At 39.2% G+C, this 23,247-nt stretch overlaps 1 protein-coding gene across 1 annotated transcript in view; it reads left to right on the top strand.

Moving 5' to 3' along the window:
• Positions 1-23,247, top strand: part of FASN1 (Fatty acid synthase 1) — a 666,286-nt gene that overhangs the window by 463,202 nt on the left and 179,837 nt on the right. The window contains exon 20 of the mRNA XM_090415364.1: positions 14,166-14,285. Within this exon, the coding sequence (XP_090271490.1) occupies positions 14,166-14,285 (120 nt within the window). The remainder of the gene's footprint in view (positions 1-14,165; positions 14,286-23,247) is intronic.

Here is a 23,247-nt window from a genome sequence, read left to right as displayed (position 1 = left end):
GATTGCCATATGATAAATTGGTGTACAGGATGCAGAGGATAGGAATAAATAGTGTATTGATTATATGGATAGGAAATTGGCTCCCTGAGCAGTACCAGCAAGAGCAGTAATAATAAATAGCATATAGCCAGAATGTGTCAGAAGAAAAGATTGGAATATGTGGATGTTTGGAGTGCATTTGAGGACAGAAAGGAACTGCGAGAGACCTCTTGCATTGCCATTTTCTGAATAAGTCGGTGTGTCGATGCAATGAAAATAGAATTTCCAGGGTGAATGGTAGCAGGGGTGGCTTCTTGTGGGAATAGGTGCTTGAGAGAAAGGGAAATACATCGCATAACGTTGAGTCCAGTGGAGTCTGGAAGGGATTAGGATAGATATAGAAACAGTGACATTTTTATGCTTTATACTAATGCCAGGAGTAATTGGAATAAAGAAGATGAATTGGTGGCACTGATAGAATCAGCCTGGCCAAAGATTATTGAGATCTTTGAGATGTGGTTCATGGAAGATGATATAATAACAGGAATAGAAATAGAACAGTACAGCATTTTCTAGCAGGATAGGTTATATCGAGGTTAGTTCGAGGTTATATCGTAGTGTGTAGTGTTCGTGCAAGCTCCTGATAAGATAAGTATTATTTTCAGTTATCGTTGATAAAATTACTTAATATTGCATAGTTTTGTTTGCCTTGCGTATTTTAGTGCGTCTATTTGTGTGTTTTTGGTGTGTTATAACTTATTATTTGATAAAACACATTGCAATAATTATGGCACCTGTACGAAGGAAAATGGCGGCCAGTAATGATGGTTCGCCGTCTTTATCAAAGAACGGTAGTATAAAAGAAATGAGTCAGTGTACTAGCTGTGAAATGTACGCTTTGCGGAGTGCGGTTGGAGTGTGGATAGATGATAATAAAGGATTGAATGTGTGTAGAAAATGTATGGAGAATGAGGAATTGAAGTGTATTTCGGATCGTGAGTGTGATATTTTTGTCAAACTTGAAGAAAATAGCGATATGACAAGAAACGGCAAGGTTGTACATGAGAATTATGAGAGTGTGAATGTAGAAAGTGTGAATGATAGTATTAATGGTTTCTCAGAGAATAAAAAAGATGAGATAGATGCATTGAGTGAGATCGCGTTGTTGAATGGTGTGATAGAAAGGGCAAAACAGCAGCTAGAGTGCATGAACAAAAGTCGACTGAATGAACCAACCAATAATAAAAGGTATGACAGGAAAAATAGGCGTATGAATGAGAACATGAACAAAATGAAGGATAGAGTTCTGTATGGAGACTCGTTAGTGCCAGGTGTGTTAGTAGAGGATTTGACAAAATCGTACCAACCTGGTGCGACCATAAAGGATGTAACTGAGTCTATTAGAGAGCAAAAGGAAAGGGTGAAAGAAATGATTGTTGTGGCAGGTACGAATGATTTGATAGGAGATAAAATGGAAATGATAGAAGACCTGAATGAATTGTTTGAGGTAGCAAAAGAAAAGAGTGAGAGAGTTAGGACGATTAGTCTTTTGCCACGGTATGACAGTGAAATGTTTAAAAGGAGGGCCATAATTGCGAATAACTTTATGCGTGGGTTATGTATGACGAGTGGTGTGGAATTTGTGGACGTGTGGAGTGAGTTCGATGGGCGAAAGGATGGATGGCTTGCATTTGAATGGTTATGGTGACTTGAGAAAGTGTTGTGGTTATAGTTAAGAAGACTTGAGAAAGTGTTGCTGAATGTGGTGGATGTGCAAATTCAGGGAAACTAGATTTGTTAAGGGGGGGGCAGATATACAGTCCTTAGGGAGGCAGTTGAATGTAAGAATGAATATAATATGCTAGAGCAAATAAGGACAACAAACCAGAGTGGGATAGTTAATATAAGGCATCAAGGTAGGGTTGGGGCTAATGGGGGTCTTAAATTCATGTACACTAATACTAGGAGTATTAGAAACAAGAAGGAAGAGTTTTTGGCCATGGTTGGCACTTCCAGACCACAGGTTATTGATATTAGTGAAACATGGCTGACTGTAGATGTTATAGCTAGTGGGATTGAATGTGATGGGTATAGTGTGCTCAGGAATGACAAAGAGAATAAAATGGGGGGAAGAGTATTGTTGATGATAGCTGATGAGCTATAGCCAAGGAGAATAGAAGTTGAATTGCAGGATAGAGAAAAGAGCACATTTGAGGCCATTTGGTGTGAGATTGTGGCTACCAGAACTAAATGTACAATTGGGTGCTGCTATAGACCAGGTGATGGAAAAGATGGTGGTGACAGTATGCACAAGCAAATAGAAGAAATGAGTGGAAGGAGGGATGATGGGAGATTTCAACTATGGTCGCATTGATTGGAGTGAGGAGAGGACACACGGGAGGAAGGAATTGGATTTTATGCGGTCATTAAGGGATAACTATCTGCGACAGCATGTAATGGAAAATACTAGGGGTCAGAGAGTACTTGACCTAGTAATTACATCTGAGGATTTGGTTGTAACAAATATGACCACATTGCCACCAATCGGTGAGAATGATCATAGGGTCTTGACTTGGGAGGTGGCTAAAGGTGTAGAATTTTCAATTAAGACAAATTATCGGGCTGGAAAGTATGACAAGCTTAGGAGTTTGATTGGCTCAGTGCCATGGCATGTACAACTGCAAGGACTAGAAGTTGATAGTGCATGGGAGGTAGTTAAGAAGTGCTTGCATGAAGCAATGGCTGACTGCATACCTAGAGTCTGAATAAAAAATCAAGTAGGGGTTAAATGGATGAATAACACCATTAAGCTTGAGCTGCAAAAAAAAAAAAACAACTATGGAGGGAATTTAAGGAGAAAGGTGATCGGTAGGCACATGAACGGTATAAAGCGCAGGCCAGAAGGGTGAACTAGTGTGGTAAGAAAAGCAAAAAAGGATTACCAAAGAACATTGGCCATGCAGGCTAAAGAGAATCCTAAACAGTTTTTTAGATATGTAGCAAGTAAAAGGAAAAATGTACATGGCAGAATGATTTTAAAGAATGCCGATGGTAGGAAGGTAACTGAATCAGTTGAGATAGACTGAGTTACTGAGTGAGCACTTTGCAAGAATATATCATCCAGGTGGTGACATTGCAGAAACGAATAAACCAGTAGATTATACGGGAATTATGGTGAATGAAGTGGAGGTGAGTAGTCTATTGCATAACCTCAATGTCAATACATCTGTGGGATTGGATGGTATACCAGCTCATGTAGTACGAGAAGCAGGTAAAGAATTGTCAGTACCCTTGACCATTTTGTTTAATTTGAATCTCGGGTCTGGGTTAGTCCCGAGCGGGTGGAAGGAGGGAAAAATAGTTCCACTGCATAAAGGTGGTTCCAAGACTGCTGTTGTAAATTACCGACCGATTAGCATATCAGGAATCATTGTCAAGGTCTTAGAGAAATTAGTCAAGAAAATAATACAGGATTGGATAGATGAAAATAGGATATTGTATGGGGGACAACATGGTTTTGTGAAGGTTAGATCATGCCTCAGTAACTTTCTCACGTTTTATAACACAGTGACGGCTGAACTGGATAGGGGTAATGGGTTTACAGTGATACTACTGGACCTTGCCAAGGCCTTTGGCAGGATACCACATCGAAACCTAATCAGTAAACTGGAGCAGATGGGGATAGATATAGGGTTGGTTAGATGGATAGGAGGGTGGTTGAAGGAGAGATACCAGAGAGTGGTTTATTCAGGAGTTAAGTCAAAAAGACGGCTTGTGACTAGTGGAGTGCCGCAGGGCTCTGTTCTTGGACCACTGCTTTTCAATTTTTTCATCAATGATATTGGATAGGATTTGAGAGGAAGTCTTCACTTGTTTGCTGATGATGCAAAGTTGGGTAGAGCAATTGTGAGTGCACAGGATGTCAAAATTTTACAGGATGATTTGGATAGTTTGGTGGACTGGGCTGGGAAAAATGGATGTCAGTTTAATGTGGCAAAGTGTAATGTTATGCACTTTGGGGTGAAAAGAACAGCAGCAGTATATCGCATTGGTGGAACCGTACTCCAGGAGATTGATGTGGCCAGGGATTTGGGAGTGCTGGTGGATAGGGAGTTGAAGTTTAGGGGGCACATTGCAAAAGTGACTAAAACAGCTCACCAAATCACTTGGCTTATGAAAAATAATTTAACATGCAGAAACAAACAAGTTGTTGTTCCTCTGCATGTTAAAGTATTTTTCATCTGGACTTCTGTGCCCAGTTATGGGCACCAGGGTTTCTTCGTGATGGGGAGGAAGTGGAGAGGGTCCAGAGACGAGTGACCAAGATGATACCAGGTCTGTGGAATGAACCTTATGAGAATAGGTTGAGGATTTGTGGTTGCAGAAATTGGACGATAGGCGAAGGAGGGATGATATGATTAAGACAATCAAATTACTGAAGGGTTTTTATAAGATTGATCCAGAAGATATTTTTGAAAATATGACTGGTGGTGGGAGGACTAGGGGCCATGCATGGAAGCTGGGCAAGAGCATGGTTGACAAGGGTGTTAGAGCTAGGTTTTTTACTTGGAGAGTGGTGAATGAGTGGAATAAGCTTCCAGGGTCTGTTGTGGGTGCTACGACCATGAATGAGTTCAAGGCAAGATATGATAGATACTGTGTGAATGCTGAATAGTTGTTCCAGACATGATGTTAGGGCCTCCCTCGATGAGTCTGACGACTCCTTGGAGTTTCCCGGAACAACAATAATAATAATAATAATAGGAAGGGAATATGCAATGGTGGAGTACTGCTTATGATAAGTGATAACTTATGTCCTCAAAGAGTGGGGGGCATTGGACGGCAGTGACACTAATGGTTTTGAAAGTATATGGTGTGAGGTAGACGTGGGTAGGACAATATATTTAGTGGGATGTTGCTACAAGCCAGGGAGCAAGAGATGTTTAGGCAGTTGAGTATATATAGCAGTATAAGTTGGGAAGAGGAAAATGCATGTAGTAATAAGGGAATGGAATTTCTGGAATTCTTGAGGAACAGATGTTTTAGGCAACATGTAATAAAGGGAACAAGAGGTTCATGGGTTTTGAATTTGGTCATAGCATCAGAAGAGCTTATAATAATTGAGATGACATCTCTTCACCCAGTTGGAGAGAGTGACTATGTGGTTTTGACTTGGAAGATGACTAGACATGCAGGAGTATCAAAGAAAAGGGAATGTATGTAGAATTATAAGGTGGGTGATTATAATAGGCTTACATATCAACTTGGGGCAGTTTCATGGAGAGAGGAATTGGAAGGGCGAGATATCATTAGTGCTTGGGAAATTGTGAAAGAATATTTGTTAGCAGCATTATAAGCTGTAGAGTGAAGAAGAGAACACGATTTGATGTAAAGTGGTGACAAACAATATCAGAGTTACTGCAGGTGAAAAAGAGGTTATGGAAGAGATATAAGGAGAGGAGTGGAGAGCAGATGAAAGAAGAATATAAGTCTCAGGCCAGGAGAGTGACTAATATGATAAGGACTGCGAAACTGGAATATGAGAAGAGATTGGCACTAAAATCCAAAGAAAATCCTAGTGAAAATGGAAATAGAGTGAATGATGCAGAGAACATTGTGGAATTGTTCATTTAAACCTAAACACTTTATTGGAGTATTTCATCCGGGAGAAATCATTTTAATTCTAGGGTGGGTTCGAGGTTTAGAAGTGCAAGAGGAGAGTGTGTTCCAAATACTGAGTACCCAGGATGTCAGTAAAGCTGTTGGACTTGATGGTATTTCACAACAGAATGTGCTAGAGAACTGAAAGTTCTTTTGACCTGGCTTTTCAATGAAAGTCATGCTATGGGAAAGGTACCCAAGGAATGGAAGGAAGGTAAGATAGTGCCATTGCATAAGGGTAGTAGCAGATGACACACAAACTGGCCTATGCCAGTTTGTGTGTCATCATAGTTGTTAAAGTCTTGGGGAAATTAGTGAGGGATAACATAAGAGACCAGATGAGGGTAATGTTATCTCTGAGAGTCAACATGGATTTGTTAAGGGGTCACTCTTGCTTTAGTAATACGATCACCTTTTATAATCAAGTGACAAGAGCAGTTGATGACAGAAAATCATATACTGCCATTTTTTTAGATTTTGCAAATGCATTTGACAGGGTGCCACATGATAAGCTGATATTTAAGTTGCAGCACATGGTTTGGATGTCAAGTAGGTCAACTGAATTCAGGATTGGCTGTCTGAAGGTATCAGAGAGAGAGAGTTGTGTGTAGTTGGGCAGTTTCAAAGAGTCAGAGGGTTACAAGTAGAGTCCCACAGGGCTCAGTACTGGGACCTATATTGTGTAAAGTTTATATGAATGGCATTGTCAGTGAACTGCAGGGGATATTCAGTTATTTGCAGATAATGTGAACCTTTAAAGAATATAAGAAAATTTCCTGAATATAACATTTTGTATTTATTGCTCAGAAAGATCTCACCGGTTTTGGTCTTTTTTATTTCAGTCACCTCTATTATGTCGATCTGGTACTTATCTAATTCCTCAGCTAGCTCCATTTCTTTGCCATTCAGGCTTCTTATGTTGATAGTACCAATCTTTAACTCTGGTGATGTTCAGTTGGGGTTCGTTTTCAAATTTGTTCCAGTAGCTGACTTTTCGCTGTTCGTCCTGGTTCCCTGGCGAAAACAATGGGACCTTGTTGAACCGGGCGATGTCCCAGCCAGCGTGAAATTTTGTCATGTTGTACCATCATTTTTTATTTTGGTTTAACAAATAAGAATATAATTTGGTCGGCTAAATCCCAAATTGCCAGCCCATCCTCGTTTGTTCAGTAGATACCCAACAGGGTGCAATACAAAAAGGTGAGGATTGGACATTAGGTCAGAAGCTCTGGTCGGTTCTCTGCATTCCTTTAAAGACCATGTGGAGGTGTCTTCTCATTTATATAGCTTTGGCCCTTAAGCACCCCCATTGAGTATCATGTGGTTATAAAATTCTTTGGTAAAAGAAGTTTTAGCACCAAAAGAAATTCATTGAAAGTTCAGAAAAGTTTGTGGTCACTCTTCTCCTTTATTTTCGACAATTGAGAAATGGCTGCCAAGTTTAAACGTGGCCGTACCAGCCTTGAAGATGATCCATGTGATGGATGTCCAAAAAGTGTAACAACACCAGAAATCATTGATCATGTGCACGATATGGTATTGGATGATCAGGGAGTCAAAGTGCGTGAAATTGCTGACACTATAGACATTTCAAAAGAATGTGTAGAATATATTTTGCACGAAGAATTGCAAATGAAAAAGATTTGCACAAGATGGGTACGATGCTTGCTCACAGCAGATCAAAAACATACTCACATGAAAATCTCTGAACAGTGCTTGGAGCATTTTAACAAGAATAAAACTGATTTTGTGCATCGATTCATTACCATGGATGGGACTTCGATTCACCATTACACACCAGAACTCAAACAGCAATCAAAACAATGGACAGAAGGTGGTTGTTCAGTGCCAAAGAAGACAAAGTTGGCTCCATCAGCAGGAAAGGTCATGGCATCGGTGTTTTGGGATTCTAAAGACATTTTGTTTATTAATTATCTTGAAAATGATATAACAATAACCGGGGAATATTATTCTGATCGTTTAACCAGATTAGACGAAGAAATTCGTGAGGAAAGACCCAGTTTGCAGAAGAAAAAATATCATTTTTCATCAGGACCTTGCACTTGCCCACAAATTTGTTTTGGCAATGAGAAAATTTACGCTATGAATTGTTGCAACATCCACCCTATTCCCCAGATTTGGCTCCCTCTGACTTCTTTCTGTTTCCAAAACTAAAACTCTTCCTCGCTGGTCAGCATTTTTCTTCAAATCAAGAAGTGATTGCAGCTGTAGAGGGATATTTTGAAGATCTTACTGAGAACTATTACAGGGACGGGATAATGGTGCTGGTGCATCGCTGGAATAAATGTATTAGTCTAAACGATTATGTTTATTTGATTATGTTGAAAAATAGAAATAATTTTTGAATTATAAATTCGTTCCTCATTGTTAGGGTCAGAACTTTTCAGACCACGCTCATAATAATGCAGGATGATTTGAATAAACTAGACAGGTGGGCAAATGAATTGGGGGAGTAGCTTCAATGCAGCAAAATGTAAAGTCTTGAGGTTTGGGATCCATCGATTGGAGGGTGCATACTCAATTGGAGGAACTGTATGGGAAGAGGTAGGAGAGAGAAGAGATCTGGGGGTGATGATTGATAGAAAACTGAAATTCAAGGAGCATATTGCAAAATTGGTGAGGGTTACTCAGAGGATTGCTGCAATAATGAGAAGGACACTGACCTGCAGAGATAAAATGGTTATCATTCCTTTGTATAAGACTCTGATCAGACCATGCTTAGACTATTGTTCTCAGATCTGGTCCCCAGGATTTGAAGGGGATAACTTTACTGTGGATAGGGTACAGAGGCAGATAACAACGATGGTTTCAGAACTGTACAATGTTAGTTATGAGGATTGACTGATGGAATGTGGACTGCAGAGTTTAGTAGATAGAAGAAGAAGAGGTGATATGATTGAGACTCTTAAACTATTGAGAGGTGGTCACAGGGTTGACACTGGGGAGTTCTTTCACTTGGTGGAATAGCTGGAAGGAGCGATGACAAGGGACCATCCTGGAAGTGTGAGCAAGAGGGTGATTAGTGGTTTCTTTGCATGGGGAATAGTTGAATGGAATGCATTTCCAGATAGAGTGGTGAGAGCAAGAATGGTCAGTGAGTTCAAGGAGTGGTACGATAGACACTGTGTTTCCTAGGAAAAACCTCCCATGATGAGTCTTTTGACTCCATTGAGGCCTGAATAATAATAATAATAACTAAATTGTCCACAATGCCCCTGATTGGGGATAGTAACCAGATGGTCTTGACTTTGGAAATCATAAAAAATGAGGCATATTCTGTCAAGAATTGGCAAATATGATAAAACATTTTTCATCACCAATGACTTTGCACAGATTGTTCACATGCCAACCAGAATACCAGATAACCCTAACCACTCCCCAAACATTCTAGATCTTTTCCTCACCAGTGACCCTTCGAAATACACATTGAATGTACTGGGATACCTAGGTGGATAGTTCCTTATTATTATTATTATTATTACATCACACCTCCAGGGAGTCCAAAGACTCATCGAGGGAGGGCATCTACTCTACAACTCTTAGTCTCACTACTCCACCAACCTTCATCATCTAACACCAATGCCATCTACCACTGACTCCCACCACTAGTACTTTCACAGACAGTCACAAATATCCATGCCCACGACGGGATTCGAACCCGCTGCATTTTTTCTGGAGAGTGGATACACTAACCACTCGGCCAACCAGGCCGGCGATTATCCTCTCACCATTCAACTTATGCTGATTTTACACAAAGTTCTGTTTTCTCAGCAACCCTCTTCCTTCTATATATCATGACCTACTTCAGTTGACCTCCAATCCAATACCAGTTTTGCATATCACAACACATTACACTCCTCCCTTTCGTTTGATAAACCTTACCCTACACAAATCACCTTAACCTACAGAATATCAACCACCACTATCCTCAATTCTGATCTCCAAGCCATCCTCCAGTGGAGTTCAGATAACCTCATCAATTTCAGTGCTAATAAAACTCAGTTCTGTCTTATTTCTCACAAGAAAGAGTTATTTTTTCCCAGTATTATCTTTGACAACACTCAAATTTTCAGACAAGATTAGATTTCTCTTCTTGGAATCACCCTGACATCAGATCTCTCACATCACAACTGCTGCATCTCTAGCTTTTTAAAAACTAGGATTTCTCTTTCACTCAAGATGTTATTTCCCCTCTGAAAGGCTGCTAAAGTTATACAAATGAGAAATCCACCCAGCTATTGAATTCCATGGTTCAACCACCCTCCATGCAAAAAACATACTTCTTACCTTTCTACTCACTACCTCTTCCAGGGATGACCTCTTGTTTCTTGTTCCTGCCACTTGTTGTATAATATGAAAAAATCCTCCCCTGTGCCAGTCCTATCTCTTGTTCTAACATATCAAAGAACTCTCCAGTGTCAACCCAGTAACTACATCACAACAGTTTAAACGTCTCAGTAATATTGGGTTGGATTTAACTAGTGATATCTGGTTTTGGGAGGACTAGGGGACATCCATGGAAACTGGGCAAAAGTGTGGTTAGTAAAGGTGTTAGAGCTGGGTTCTTTACTTTTAGAGTAGTGAATGAGTGGAATGCGCTCCCTGAGTCTGTGGTGGATGCTGTGACAGTGAATGAGTTTAAGGCGAGTTATGATAGATACTGTATGAATGTCAAATAGTTGTGATGAATATGATTTGAGGCCTCCCTCGATGAGTCTAATGACTCCCTGGAGTTGCCCATAATAATAGTAATAATAATAATAGTAATAATATCACCTCGCCTATCTACCAAACTTTGCAGTCCACATACAACCAGTACTATGCTCATGATTAACATTTTACAGTCCTTATATCATTTTTGTTAATCTGCCTCTGCATCCTTTCCAAGGATAATTTATCCCCATTCAAATCCTGGTGACCAAATTGCACAATAATCCAGATGTTGGCTGGATACTGGAATATTCTAATGAAATGCTCAATTGAATACCCTGTCTGCAGCAGTTACAAGTCTAGAAATCTATCATCTTACTATAATGATTCTTTCTTCTACTTTTCCTATATTATTATTATTATTATTATTATTATTATTATTATTCATGACACCTCCAGGGAGTGCAAAGACTCATGAAGGGAGGGCACCTAGTTTACAACTCTCTGTCTCCACCACTCATCAATCCAACATCTACACCAATGCCATCTACTGTCAACCACTAGTATGTTCACAGGCAATCACAAACATCCATGCCTGCAGTGTGATTAGAACCCGCAGCCTTTGGCTGCAGATGGACACTCTAACAACTCGGCCAACCAGGTTGGCAAAAAAGAAAAATTATTATTATTATTACGTGACACCTCCAAGGAGTCCAAAGACTCATCGAGAGAGGGTGTCTACTCTACAGTTCTCCATCTCCACCACTCAATCCACGAACTACAGTAAACCCGATCATCTACGCCAATCCCATCTACTGCCCACCACGACCACTAGTATTTTCACAGACAATTACAAACATCCACACCCATGGTGGGATTCGAACCTGCAGCCTTTTGGCTGCAGAGCAGATACGCTGACCAATCGACCAACCAGGCTGCCAAAAACAAACAGATCCTCCAGTGAGGATTGACCTCACGACCCCTGGTTTACAAGACCTGTGCTGCTCTAACCACTGAGCTATGGAGGTAAACACAAATAATTATTATTATGTGACACATCCAGAAAGTCCAAAGACTCTCCGGAGATGTCCAAAGAATGGCTTCCTGCGATAAAGGCACCTACTCAATTCTCTGTCTCCACCAATCAATCCACCAACTATGCAACAACACCATCTACTGCCCACGACCACCACTAATATTTTCACAGACATCCACAAACATTCATGCCAATGGCGGGATTTGAATCAGCAGCCTTTTGGCTGGAGAGTGGATACACTAACCACTTGGCCAACCAGGCTGGCATATTATTATTATTATTATTATTATTATTATTATTATTATTCAGGCCTCCATGGAGTCAAAAGACTCTTCATGGGAGGTCCTTTATAAGAAACACAAATCTATCAAGACTCATCGAGGGATGTCCCTCCTAGGAAACACAAAGTCTATTATACCACTCATTAAACACATTGACTGTTCTCACTCTCACCACTCCATCAGGCAATGCATTCCATGGTCAACTACCCTCCATGCAAACAAACCATTCCTCACACTTTCTCACAGTTTCCTTTTATAACTTCCAAGGATGGCCCCTGTCATGACTCCTTCCAGCTGTTCAACCAAGCGAAAGAACTCCCTGTCAACCCTGTAACCACCTTTCAATTTTAAAAGTCTCAATCATATCACCTCTCCTTCTTCTATCCACCAAACTGTGCCGTCCACACCCCCCCTCAGCCAATCCTCATCACTAACATTGCACACCTGACACAGTCCTGACACCATATTTGTTATCCACCTTTGTACCCTTTCCACAATTAATTTATCCTTCAAATCCTGGGGACCAGATCTGAGAACAATAGTCTAAGTATGATCTGATCAGAGTCTTATACAATGGAATGATAACCATTTTATCTCTGCAGGTCAGTGTCCTTCTCATTATTGCAGCAATCCTTGGTGTTATCTTTGCAATATGTCCCCTAAATTTCAGGTTTCTATCAACCATCATCCCCAGATCTCTTGTCTCCCCTACTTCCTCCAGTTTAACTCCTCCAATAGAGTATGCAGCATCCCATCGTTGCGTCCCAAACCTCAAGGCATTACATTTCGCTGCATTAAACTGATAGACTTCCACATGATATGCTCTTAAATAAATTGAAACAGAAGATTGGATAACAGACTTCTGAGTTGGATCAGTGACTAGCTGTCAGATAGATATCAGAAATTTGGATCTGGGGGTGCAGTATATTGAAAAAAAAATGTAACTTGCAGTGTCCTTATGGGTTAGTTTTGGAGCCATTGTTCAATTTGTATGTTAATGATATTGGGTTGGATTTAACTAGTGATATCCAGTTGTTTGAAGATGATGCAAACCAGGGAGAGCAATGCAAAGTGAAGCAGATGTTATTGCCTTACAAGAGGACTTAAATAGATTGCATGATTGGTCAGGTAAGTGGAACTGTCAGTTCAATGTTGCCAAGTGTAAGGTTTTGAGATTTGGTAAGCAACGATGGGATGCAAAGTATACACTTGGTGCGGAAACTTTAATGGAAGTAGAGGAGATGTGACATCTAGGAGTGATGGTGGACAAGGGCCTGAAATTCAGCGGCCACATTGCACAAGTTTTGAAGACATCACTTCTGATAATGGCAATAATGTGGAGGATCCTGACATGCAGAAATAGAGAGGTTATGATTCCATTGTATAAGGCCTTGATCAGGCCTCATATGGACTGTGCACAGATTTCATCGCCAGGTTTTTCATGGTGATGAGGATATGTTGGAAAGGGTCGTCCAGAGAAGATTTGCAAAGGTAGTCTGTGGTCTTTGGAATGTGGAGTATGAGGACAGATTGAGAGAATGTAAGTTGCAGAGCCTTGTGAATAGAAGGAAGAGAGGGGGATATGATTGAGACATACAAGCTAGTCAGGGATTGTTATCTGGTCGACATGGAAGAAATTTTTCATTGAATGGGAGAAGGGACTAGAACAAGGGGGTCATCACTGGAAACTGCATAAGGAGGGTGTGAACAGGAGCGTGAGGAGCAGGTTCTTTGCATGAAGGGTGGTTGGTGATTGGAATGCATTTCCTGAGTCTGTTGTGGGTGTAGACATATTGAATCAGTTTAAGGCATGGTTGGATGAGCACTGTGTGTGATAGTGTGTGCTGGGCGAGCGGCGTGTGCAATAGTGTGACCTCCCACAATGAGTCTCTGACTTCATGGAGGTCACATGTTAATAATAATAATAATAATTTAGATCCTCAACAAGTACCAAATTTTCCTATTTCATTGTGTCATTTGCTTTCTCTAAAGACTCAAAAACTTCCTCCACTTCTGTCTTAGAACTTTCTGTTGGACCATAGGCACAAGTAAGTCTCATTATCCAGTTCCCCATTCTTATATTTGTCTATATCACTCTACTTGATATTGCCTGCCATTTTAGAAGATTAGCCTGATATTTAATGTTGAATACTATGACTACCCCTTATTTTCCTTGATTTCTATTGCCTGAATGTAACATTTTGTATTTATTGCTTACAAAGATCTTACCAGTTTTTTGTTTGTTTGTTTGTTTCAGTTGTGTTTAGGTGTGCTTAGAGGCATGTGTCTAAATATTAGTATTTGTTTCATGCCCCCATGTTGTCCAAAACTCATCGTGAATAAAATTATTGAATGGGAAAGAAGTAATCGCATATAGTGGTCATGAGAATTACATTGCCCGATGATGCCATTTCGATAAATTTGAATGAGTGGTAGCGTTAATGATGAGATTTTGACTCCATGGATCTTTCAGATAACAATACTAACCATATTAATTGAATTTTGTAGTTTGAAGTATTATTATTTGTTTTTGTAAGGTTCTCCACAAAAGAGAGAATTCTTGAAAAAGCGTTTTCCACAATTAACTGACAAAAATTTCAGCAATTCAAGAGATTTGTCATTTGAGACTGATATTTTAAGAGCTACTAATGGTAAAGGTAAGTGAATTCAGTTTTTTGTTTGGGTGTGATTATTTTTTCATATTTTTTGTATTGGTTTTAAATTCATTTTGTAGTATTATTTTAATATTTAATTCACCAATTTAATATGTCCCAAATCCAGAAACCTTTGACAAGATATTACATAGGAAAGTGGATATTAAAGATCCAACATTATTTCAAAGCCGAATGTTTGCAGAAATTTATGAAAGTTTCATAAAATTTGATGTGCGAGCTTATGAGATTATAATCCTTGTCATCGGAATTGCCTTAGCTTGTACTACTTAAAAGAAAAAAACCGCTGCCCAAGTGCTTATATGTTTGGCAAGTGCATTTTTTAAGGTTTCGCTGGCCTGATGGCTATTTCAAACTGTTTGAATGCTCCTAAGAGAGCAAATACTCTCATTAAGCGCTAAAGAAATCAAATACCAGAGGAATGCATTTTTTGTAAGTGCTCTCTCTCAGTCCATGTATAAAAGTAACTACTAAAAAAAGATCCCTATGACTTCATTTTGGTGATGCAAAATTACATATGAGAAATGGATATTAAAGTTCAACATTATTTCAAAGCTGAATGTTTGTAAAAAAACTCTTTCAGTCTCCCAAAAATTTTACAAATTTTTGGGAGACTGAAAGAGTGAGTTTTTATTTGTTTTTATTTGAATTTATTTATTTTACTTATGTGTGTCTCCCACCTGCAAAAGGTTAATACATCAATATTGTGAACTAGCTAAGGAATTTTTTAATCATATTTTATTATTTCATTTATTTTGTATATATTTTTTAAAAATTTATGTTTAGATAATCTCAAAACTCTGCTGTATAAACCCAAATTCGAAACTTTTTTAAGCAGCTTCAGGCTCCGGTAAGCAGTTTTTTTTTTTTAAGCCGCTCCATTAAGCAATGCAATGGTCTCACAATGGACAATGACATTCACTTCACACCTAAAGACAAAAGCAAACAACAAAGCCTGTGGCCTTGTAACTCGTAACCTGTTAGTTGAGGAGAGAGTATGTTAACCATTTTGCTAATTAGGCCAGCAAATTATTGGGTGTGTCTTGGTGTTGTTGTAGATGTGGTAGGAAACCAGTAATGAAATTATAATGTTTGTAGGTTCTCTGCGAAGGGCTAGAAAGAACTGATTCTGAACCTAACCAATGATATAACTTTCATGATATAAACTCTTATTACAGAACAGTAATAACATTAATACTCTCATTATCAGGTCAACATGGAAGAGATTTTTCATAGAATGGGAGAGAGGGCATAGAACAAGAGGCCATTGCTGGAAACTGTATAAGGAGGGCGTGAGCAGGGGAGTGAGTTGGTTCTTTGCGTGGAGAGTGGTTGGTGAGTGGAATGCTTTGCCTGAGTGTGTTGTGAGTGTAAACACATCAAATCAGTTTAAAGCATGGTTGGATGAGCACTGTGTGCAACAGTGTGTACCTCCCATGATGAGTCTCTGACCCCATGGAGGTCAGATGTTAATAATAATAATAATTATTATTATTATTCAGGCCTCCGTGCGGGAGGTCCTTCCTAGGAAACACAGTCTATCATACCACTCCTTAAACTCACTGACCATTCTCGCTCTCACCACTCTATCAGGCAATGCATTATATGGTTCAACCACCCTCCATGCAAAGAAACCACTCCTCACCCTCGCTGACAGTTTCCTTTCGTAACTTCCAGGGATGGCCCCTTGTCATCACTCCTTCAAGCTGTTCAACCAAATGAAAGAGCTCCCTAGTGTCAATCCTGTAACCACCTCCCAACAGCTTAAAAGTCTCAATCATATCACCTCTCCTTCTTCTATCCACCAAACTCTGCAGTCCACATTCCTTCAGCCGATCCTCATAACTAACATTGTACAATCCTGAAACCATCTTTGTTATCTGCCTTTGTACCCTTTCCACAGTTAATTTAACGTCTTCAAATCCCGAGGACCAAGTCTGTGAACAATCGTCTAAGTGTGGTCTGATCAGAGTCTTATACAATGGAATGATAACCATTTTATTTTCTGCAGGTCAGTGTCCTCATTATTGTAGCAGTCCTCTGTGTTACCTTCACCACCTTTGAAATGTGTCCCCTAAATTTCAGGTTTCTATCAATCATCAATCCCAGATCTCTTGTCTCCCCTACTTCCTCCAGTATAGCTCCTCCAATGAAGTATGCAGCATCCCATCGATGTGTCCCAAACCTCAAGACCTTACGTTTTGCTGCATTAAACCGACATCCCTATTCATTTGCCCATCTGTCTAACTTATTCAAATCCTCTTGCATGGCTACCACATCTGCACTATTACTAATAACCCTTCCCAGCTTCACATCATCTGCAAACAACTGACTATCCCCTTGTAATCCACTGACAATATAAAAGCTAAATAGTATAAGTCCCAGTATTGAGCCCTGTGGGACCCCACTTGTAACCCACTGCCACACCATACACAACTGTCTGATAGCTATTGGACAGCCAATCCTGAATCCAGTTGATCAACCTGACATTCAGACCGATGTGCTGCAACTTAAATATCAGGTTATCATGTGGCACACTGTCAAATTCCTTCGCTAAATCCAAGAAAATGGCAGTTTATGCCTTTCCCTCATCTACTGCTCTTGTAACTTTATTATAAAAGGCTAGCAAATTACTAAAACAAGAGCATCTCTTCGCAAATCCATGTTGACTCTCACAGATAACGTTATCCTCATCTGCCCAATGCTGTATACAGTCCCTCACTAATTTCTCCAAGATCTTAACAACTCTGATGACACACAAACTGGGCTATAATTAGACACTTCCAGTCTGCTACTACTCTTATGCAATGGCATTATTTTACCTTCCTTCCATTCTCTGGGCACCTTTCTCGTAGTCAGACTCTTATTGATAAGCCAGGTCAAAGGAGGTGTCAGTTCTTAGCTTAAAGCTCGTGGTGAAATACCATTCAGTTCCACAGCTTTACTGACATCCAGAGTACTCAGCATTTGGAACACATTCTCCTCCTGCACTTCTAAACTTCAAACCTGCCCTATCCCTCTAGTTTTAAAATTTACTCCTCCACGATGAAATACTCCAATAAAGTGTTCATTGAACAATTCCACTATGTCCTCTCTATTCACGTTTTTATCAAACAATCAGTCTTCCACAGTCATTATATAATAATAATGATAATAATATGAATTTTAACTCGCATTGCAATATTACAAACTTGAAAGGATATATTTGGATTCACTAACAGCAATGTAGTTCTTGACAAACATTCACAAATATGGCTACCTTAATGTATGTATTCAAAAGCAAATAAAAGGGGATGCCTTGGAGTTGTTGATAGAAAACTAGGAAATGTGTGTTGTTGAATTTTCATAGGCAACCAGGAATATAACTAATGTTTGTTCATCTCTGAAGGTCTAGATAAAAGCTGATTCTGAACCTACCCAATTTTTTCATGATCAGGGTATTTTTGTTGCCGTATTGTGTATGTAGTGTGCATTTATTGATCCTGAAGGATAAGTAACTTTCTCATATTTTAGTTGATAAGATTAGGTTAACTTATTTTTTTAACTTATTTAACCTATTTTTAGGTTAATATATATATATATATTTGCTCCTCTTCTTGCTGAACCACGTGCAGTGGATTTGAGCTGTTGTTAAAAAAAAGTGTTTTATAAAAGGTGTATAGTGTGAATTCTTTTGTGAATTCTGCTCCATTTTTTCTCATTAACACAAGTGTTGTTTAGTGGTTCTGCTTTAGAGTTTCGTTGTTACATATTGCATTGTTTTTGATTTACCGAGAATGCAAGGTCACAGTAAGGAGTATTTGTGGCGGAAAAAAGATAAGTTATTTGCTATTTAGTATAGATGAACATAGCATTTATATATATGTATATATACATTTAGTGTTTATATATATATATATATATATATATAATACAGTCTTTATATAGCATTTATATATAATTAATGATTACTTTAGTAGTTCCTTGGCAGTAAGTAATGATGGCAGATTCAGCTGCAATTGCAAATGGCATGTCACCAAGTCCTCCGCCATTTAAGAACTATATTATATGTAATATGACAAGTGATTTTGTGGCATGCAGTGCTTGCAGCATGTATGCGTCTAGGGAGTTGGATATATATGGCTGGTGAAAGAAGGGGGGGGGGGGAGCAGTGTGTATGTGTGCAAAATGCAGGCAGTGGGAGGAAATAAATGAATTAGATATATAGATAACTGACTTAGTTGCTCCATGAACGGGAAATGAATATCGGGAGATGAGTAGTGTGATAGGAGAGAATGAAGAGAAAAATATAAATGAGAAAATAATAGTTGATAGTGTGAGAGCGGTGAGTAACTGTGAAAGTTTCGGAGATGGTTTTGTTTGGGAGAATGAATTTCGATTAAGAGTGACTGACTTGCAGAGAGAGAGAGAGAGAGAGAGAGAGAGAGAAAAAGTGAGAGATGAGCTGAAAGAGTAGGTGGAATGTCTTGTGAATGAGATGAGAAGTATGAAAAATCAGATTAGGGGAATGGAAGAGATAAATGCAAGGCGAATCAGAGTAGGGGAGAGAGAGAGAGAGTTTTGAGAATGATAGAAGAGGAGAGATTGGAAACAGTAGGAGAGAGGTAATGAGAGACAGGTATGGGGAATGCTAGAAGAGAGAATAGAAACAGTAGGAGACAGGTAATGAGTGAGGGTATGGGAATGCTAGAAGAGAGAATGCAAACAGTTGGAGAGATAGGTATGGGAATATTAGAAGAGGAGAGAATAAGAGCAGTAGAGGAGATGGAATGAGAGAGAGAGAGAGAGAGAGAGAGAGACATATGGGAATGATAGAAGAGGAGAGAAAGGAAACAGTAGAACAGAGGGAGTGAGAGAGAGTTATGGAAATGATAGAGGAGGAGAGAATGGAAACAGACAGAGAGAGGAAAGGAGAAGAATGCAAGGGAGTGCTGAAACCAGAGACAGAGTGATGTGAGGACAGCACGTAAGTAGGGGAACACAGAGAGAAAGAAGAAAGGGTTAGAGGAGAGAGAGAGAGAGAGTGAGAGATGCAGGTGAGCAATCAAGGAACAGAGTGGTTCGAGGTGTGATGTATGGAGACTCGATGATCTCTGGTGTGCAAAATAGGATGCCAGAGGTGTGTTTGCCTGGAGGATGATAGAAAATGTGGCTATAGCAATTAAGAGGGGTTCACCCCCTCTTAGGATGGATGAAATGATTGTGATGCTGGGCACAAATGACTTGAGAGGCAGTGTAAATCAGGTGGCAAGAAATCTGAGATTCTTGCTTGAAGTTGTGCAAAAAAAAACGCAGAGAGCAAAGATTGTGTGTATGTGTTGCCCAGGTATGATAATAATGAGCTGAGCAGAAGAGCAGAAATACTGAATCGCATAATAGCCAGAATGTGTGAGAAGAGAGGATTGGAATATGTGGATGCTTGGAGGGCAGAATACATGGATGCTTGTGGACAGAAGGGAACTGTATGCTAGAGACTACTTGCATTTGAATGAGGAAAGATGAAGGCATCTGGAAAGATTGCTGTTTTTTGACCTAGTCAGTGTGTTAATGCAGGGAAACTGGAATTCCCAGGGTGGATGGTAGCAGGGGTGGCCTCTTGTGGGAATGGGTGCTTGGGGAAAGGGGGACAATATCAGGTAACATTGAGCACAGGGGGGGGGGGTCAAGAGGTTACAGTGATAGGTATGGAAGCAGTGTCATTCTTATCATCATCATCATCATCATGAACCATGGGCTCACTGCCCGTTGATGTCTGATGCCTGTTTCACTATCTTCTTCCACCTTTCTTTGTCCAGTGCACAGTGTCGTAGCTTTGGTACACCCATTCCACACCAGTTTTTTATATCGTCTATCCATTCTCTGTATGGTCTACCTCTTCTGTTTAAACCATCCAAAATACTAAACATAAATGTCTTTATCTTCCAATCCTCACTCATTCTACAGATGTGTCCAAATAATTGCAGCTTCCATTTTATAATCTTCTGCATTAGATTTTGTTTTGGTTCTGATAGAGCTCTTCATTGGTGATTTTCTGTACCCATCCTATTCTTAGAATCTTCCTGTACCAAGTTCTTTCAAATGCCAAAATTCTTTTTCTTGATTCCTTATTTAATACCCACGTTTCAGATCCGTTCAGTACACCGCTGAAGATGCATGCTTCCAATACTCTTAGTTTTGTTTGCAGACTGATCACTTTACTTTTCCAGATGTTATCCATGGCCTTCAGATTTGTTCTTCCCTTTGCAATCCTGATCTTTATTTCTTTTTTACAGTCCAAGTTATATGTCAGTTTACTTCCCAAATATGTGAATTGTTCTACATTTTCTATATCAGTTCCATCCACTTGTATCTTTTGTTTCATGTTCTTCTCACCAAATACCATTGTCTTTGTTTTTTCAAAGTTCATAAGAAGTCCAAATCTCTTCCCTTCTTCATTTAACAGTTTCAGTGTTTTTTTTTTTTTGTAGTTCTCTTTCGTCTTCTTCAATAATAACAATGTCATCTGCAAATCTCAGATTGTTAATTCTCATTCCGTGTACAGATATTCCTTTGACATCTTCTTTCATTTTATCCATTGCTCTTTCTAAATGTGCGATGAAAATGCTTGGTGATATTGGGTCTCCCTGTCTAGTACCTCTGCTTGTTCTAAACCATTTCCCCAAATCATCACCTATTCTAACTGCTGCAACTGCATTCTGATAAACATTTTTTAATATAGCTATTAGTTTTTTATCAATTCCATAGGATTTCAGAACTGCTAATGTCACTTTCTGGTCAATACTGTCAAATACTTTTTGAAAATCAACAAAGCAAGTATATACGTTTTTGTTTTTTCTCCTAGCTTTCTCTGCTATTAACCTCATTGTCAAAATCTGTTGAATTGTAGTTCTATCTTTCCTAAATCCTGCTTGCTCATCTGCAAGTTATGCTTCCAGTTGTGTTCTCAATCTTTCTGTCAATATGATCATCATCACTTTACGAAGGTGACTTATCAAGGCAATTGTTCTATAATTTTTACATTCTAGCTTATTTCCTTTCTTGTATAATGTTACTAATATTGATTTCACCAACTCCTATGGCATTTTCCCTTCTTTCCATACCATATTACATTTCTGTAACCATACTTTCACCACCATATTTAATCATTTCTCCAGTAATGTTATCGTTACCAGGACTCTTGTTGTGTTTTAGCCGTCTTGCTTTTTCTACCTCTCCTCTTAAAATGCCCATATCATGCTCATTACCTGGTGGTGATATCTGCTTCAATTCTTCAGTCAGTTTCCCAACGCTATCTGAATCTAGTTTTTCTTCATATAATTCACTACAGTATCTTGTCCACCGCTGTACACTTTTTTCTTTATTCATCAATACTTTGCCTTTTTCATCTTTAATTGTGGTCTGTTTTGGTTGCCACTTTCTATTAATGGTTCTGATCATTTTGTAAACCTCCCTTGTTTTATGCTCTCCATAGTACTATTCTATATTGTTGCATTGGGCTTCTAACCATTTCATCTTATCCATTCTGACTGCTTTTTTTCGCCTCATTACACTTTCTTCTATATTGCTCTTCTATTTGTTCTGATGTATCCTTTCTTATCTTCAACATTCTTTTCTCCTGTACTAACTTCAGTGTTTCTTGTGTAATCCATTTCTTCTTGATCATCTCTTCTTCTTCTGGTACTGTTTCTTCAACTGCATCTTTTATCGCCTTCATTACTCTTTTCACTCTTAAATTCCAGTTTTTTTCTTTCACCACACTTCTGTACCTTCTTCCTATTTCTGCTTCACTTATTCGTGCTGTATCTCTTCTATTCTGATGTTGGGGTTTATATTTCTTTTTTAATTTCATCTTGATGTTTGCAATCACTAAACTATGGTTCGAGTCTATATCCGCTTCTTGAAAAGTTTGACATTGCTGTACTGATGTTATCCATCTTCTTTTAATCATAATCATGTTTTTGGTTTTCTCATCATTTGATCAGCACGTCCATTTTATACATTCCTTTTGTTGCAATCTTGTGTTACAGATCATCATCTCGTGGTCCACAGCAAATTCTAACAATTTTTCACCTTGTTCATTTCTTTCTCCAAAACCATATTTTCCCATGACTCTTTCCCAACCATCATTATCTATTCCAACTTTGGCATTTCAATCTCCTTCAATAATTAGCACATCTTACTTTGGTATTGTTTCTCTTGTCTCTGTCAGATCTTTGTAGAATAAGTCAATATCCTCATCCGTGCTGTCAGATGTGGGTGCATATATCTGGACTATTGATATGTTGAATGGCTTTGCCTGAAATCTTGCTACTATGATTCGTTCATTAACTGGTTTGTAGCCTAACAGTGCCTCTCGAGCTCTTTTACTAAAAAGGAAGCCAACTCCTGCTTCGTGCATAGTGTCATGTCCAGACCATATTACTTCGCATCCATTGATCTCTACAGATGATGTCCATCTCATCTCTGCCAATCCTAGTATATCCCACCGATATCTTTTCATTTCCTCACGAAGTAGTTCTAATTTTCCTGACATCCAGAGTGTTCGCACATTCCACATTCCTACTGATAACAGTTTTGTTAGTTTCAGTTTCTGTTTCCTTTCAGTATCCCACTTTTCGATCCAACCCCAATCGCTCGATTGGTATCACGGGCCTTATTTATCCGGGCGACGCCCGAGCCGGCATGTTGTAGCTGTTGATTGTATAGGCATCAAGTAACAATCATATTTTTTCTTTATAGTCAGAGCATCGACACTCATCTGATCAACCCTCCTCCTCCTTTATCCAGGCCTGAGACTGGCAGAATCCCATGGCGGAGTTGTCATTCTTGTACTCTATACTAATTCCAGGAGTATCTGAAATAAAGGAGATGAATTGGTGGTTGATAGCATCAACCTGGCCAGAGATTATTGAGATCTCTGAGACGTGGTTGATGGAGGATGATATAA

The sequence above is a fragment of the Typopeltis vanoorti genome, chromosome 3 (assembly GCF_054136105.1).
Source record: "Typopeltis vanoorti isolate ZY-2024b chromosome 3, IOZ_Tvanoo_1.0, whole genome shotgun sequence".
NCBI classification, from domain to species: Eukaryota; Metazoa; Arthropoda; class Arachnida; order Uropygi; family Thelyphonidae; genus Typopeltis; species Typopeltis vanoorti.
This window is presented reverse-complemented; position numbering and strand designations above follow the sequence as displayed.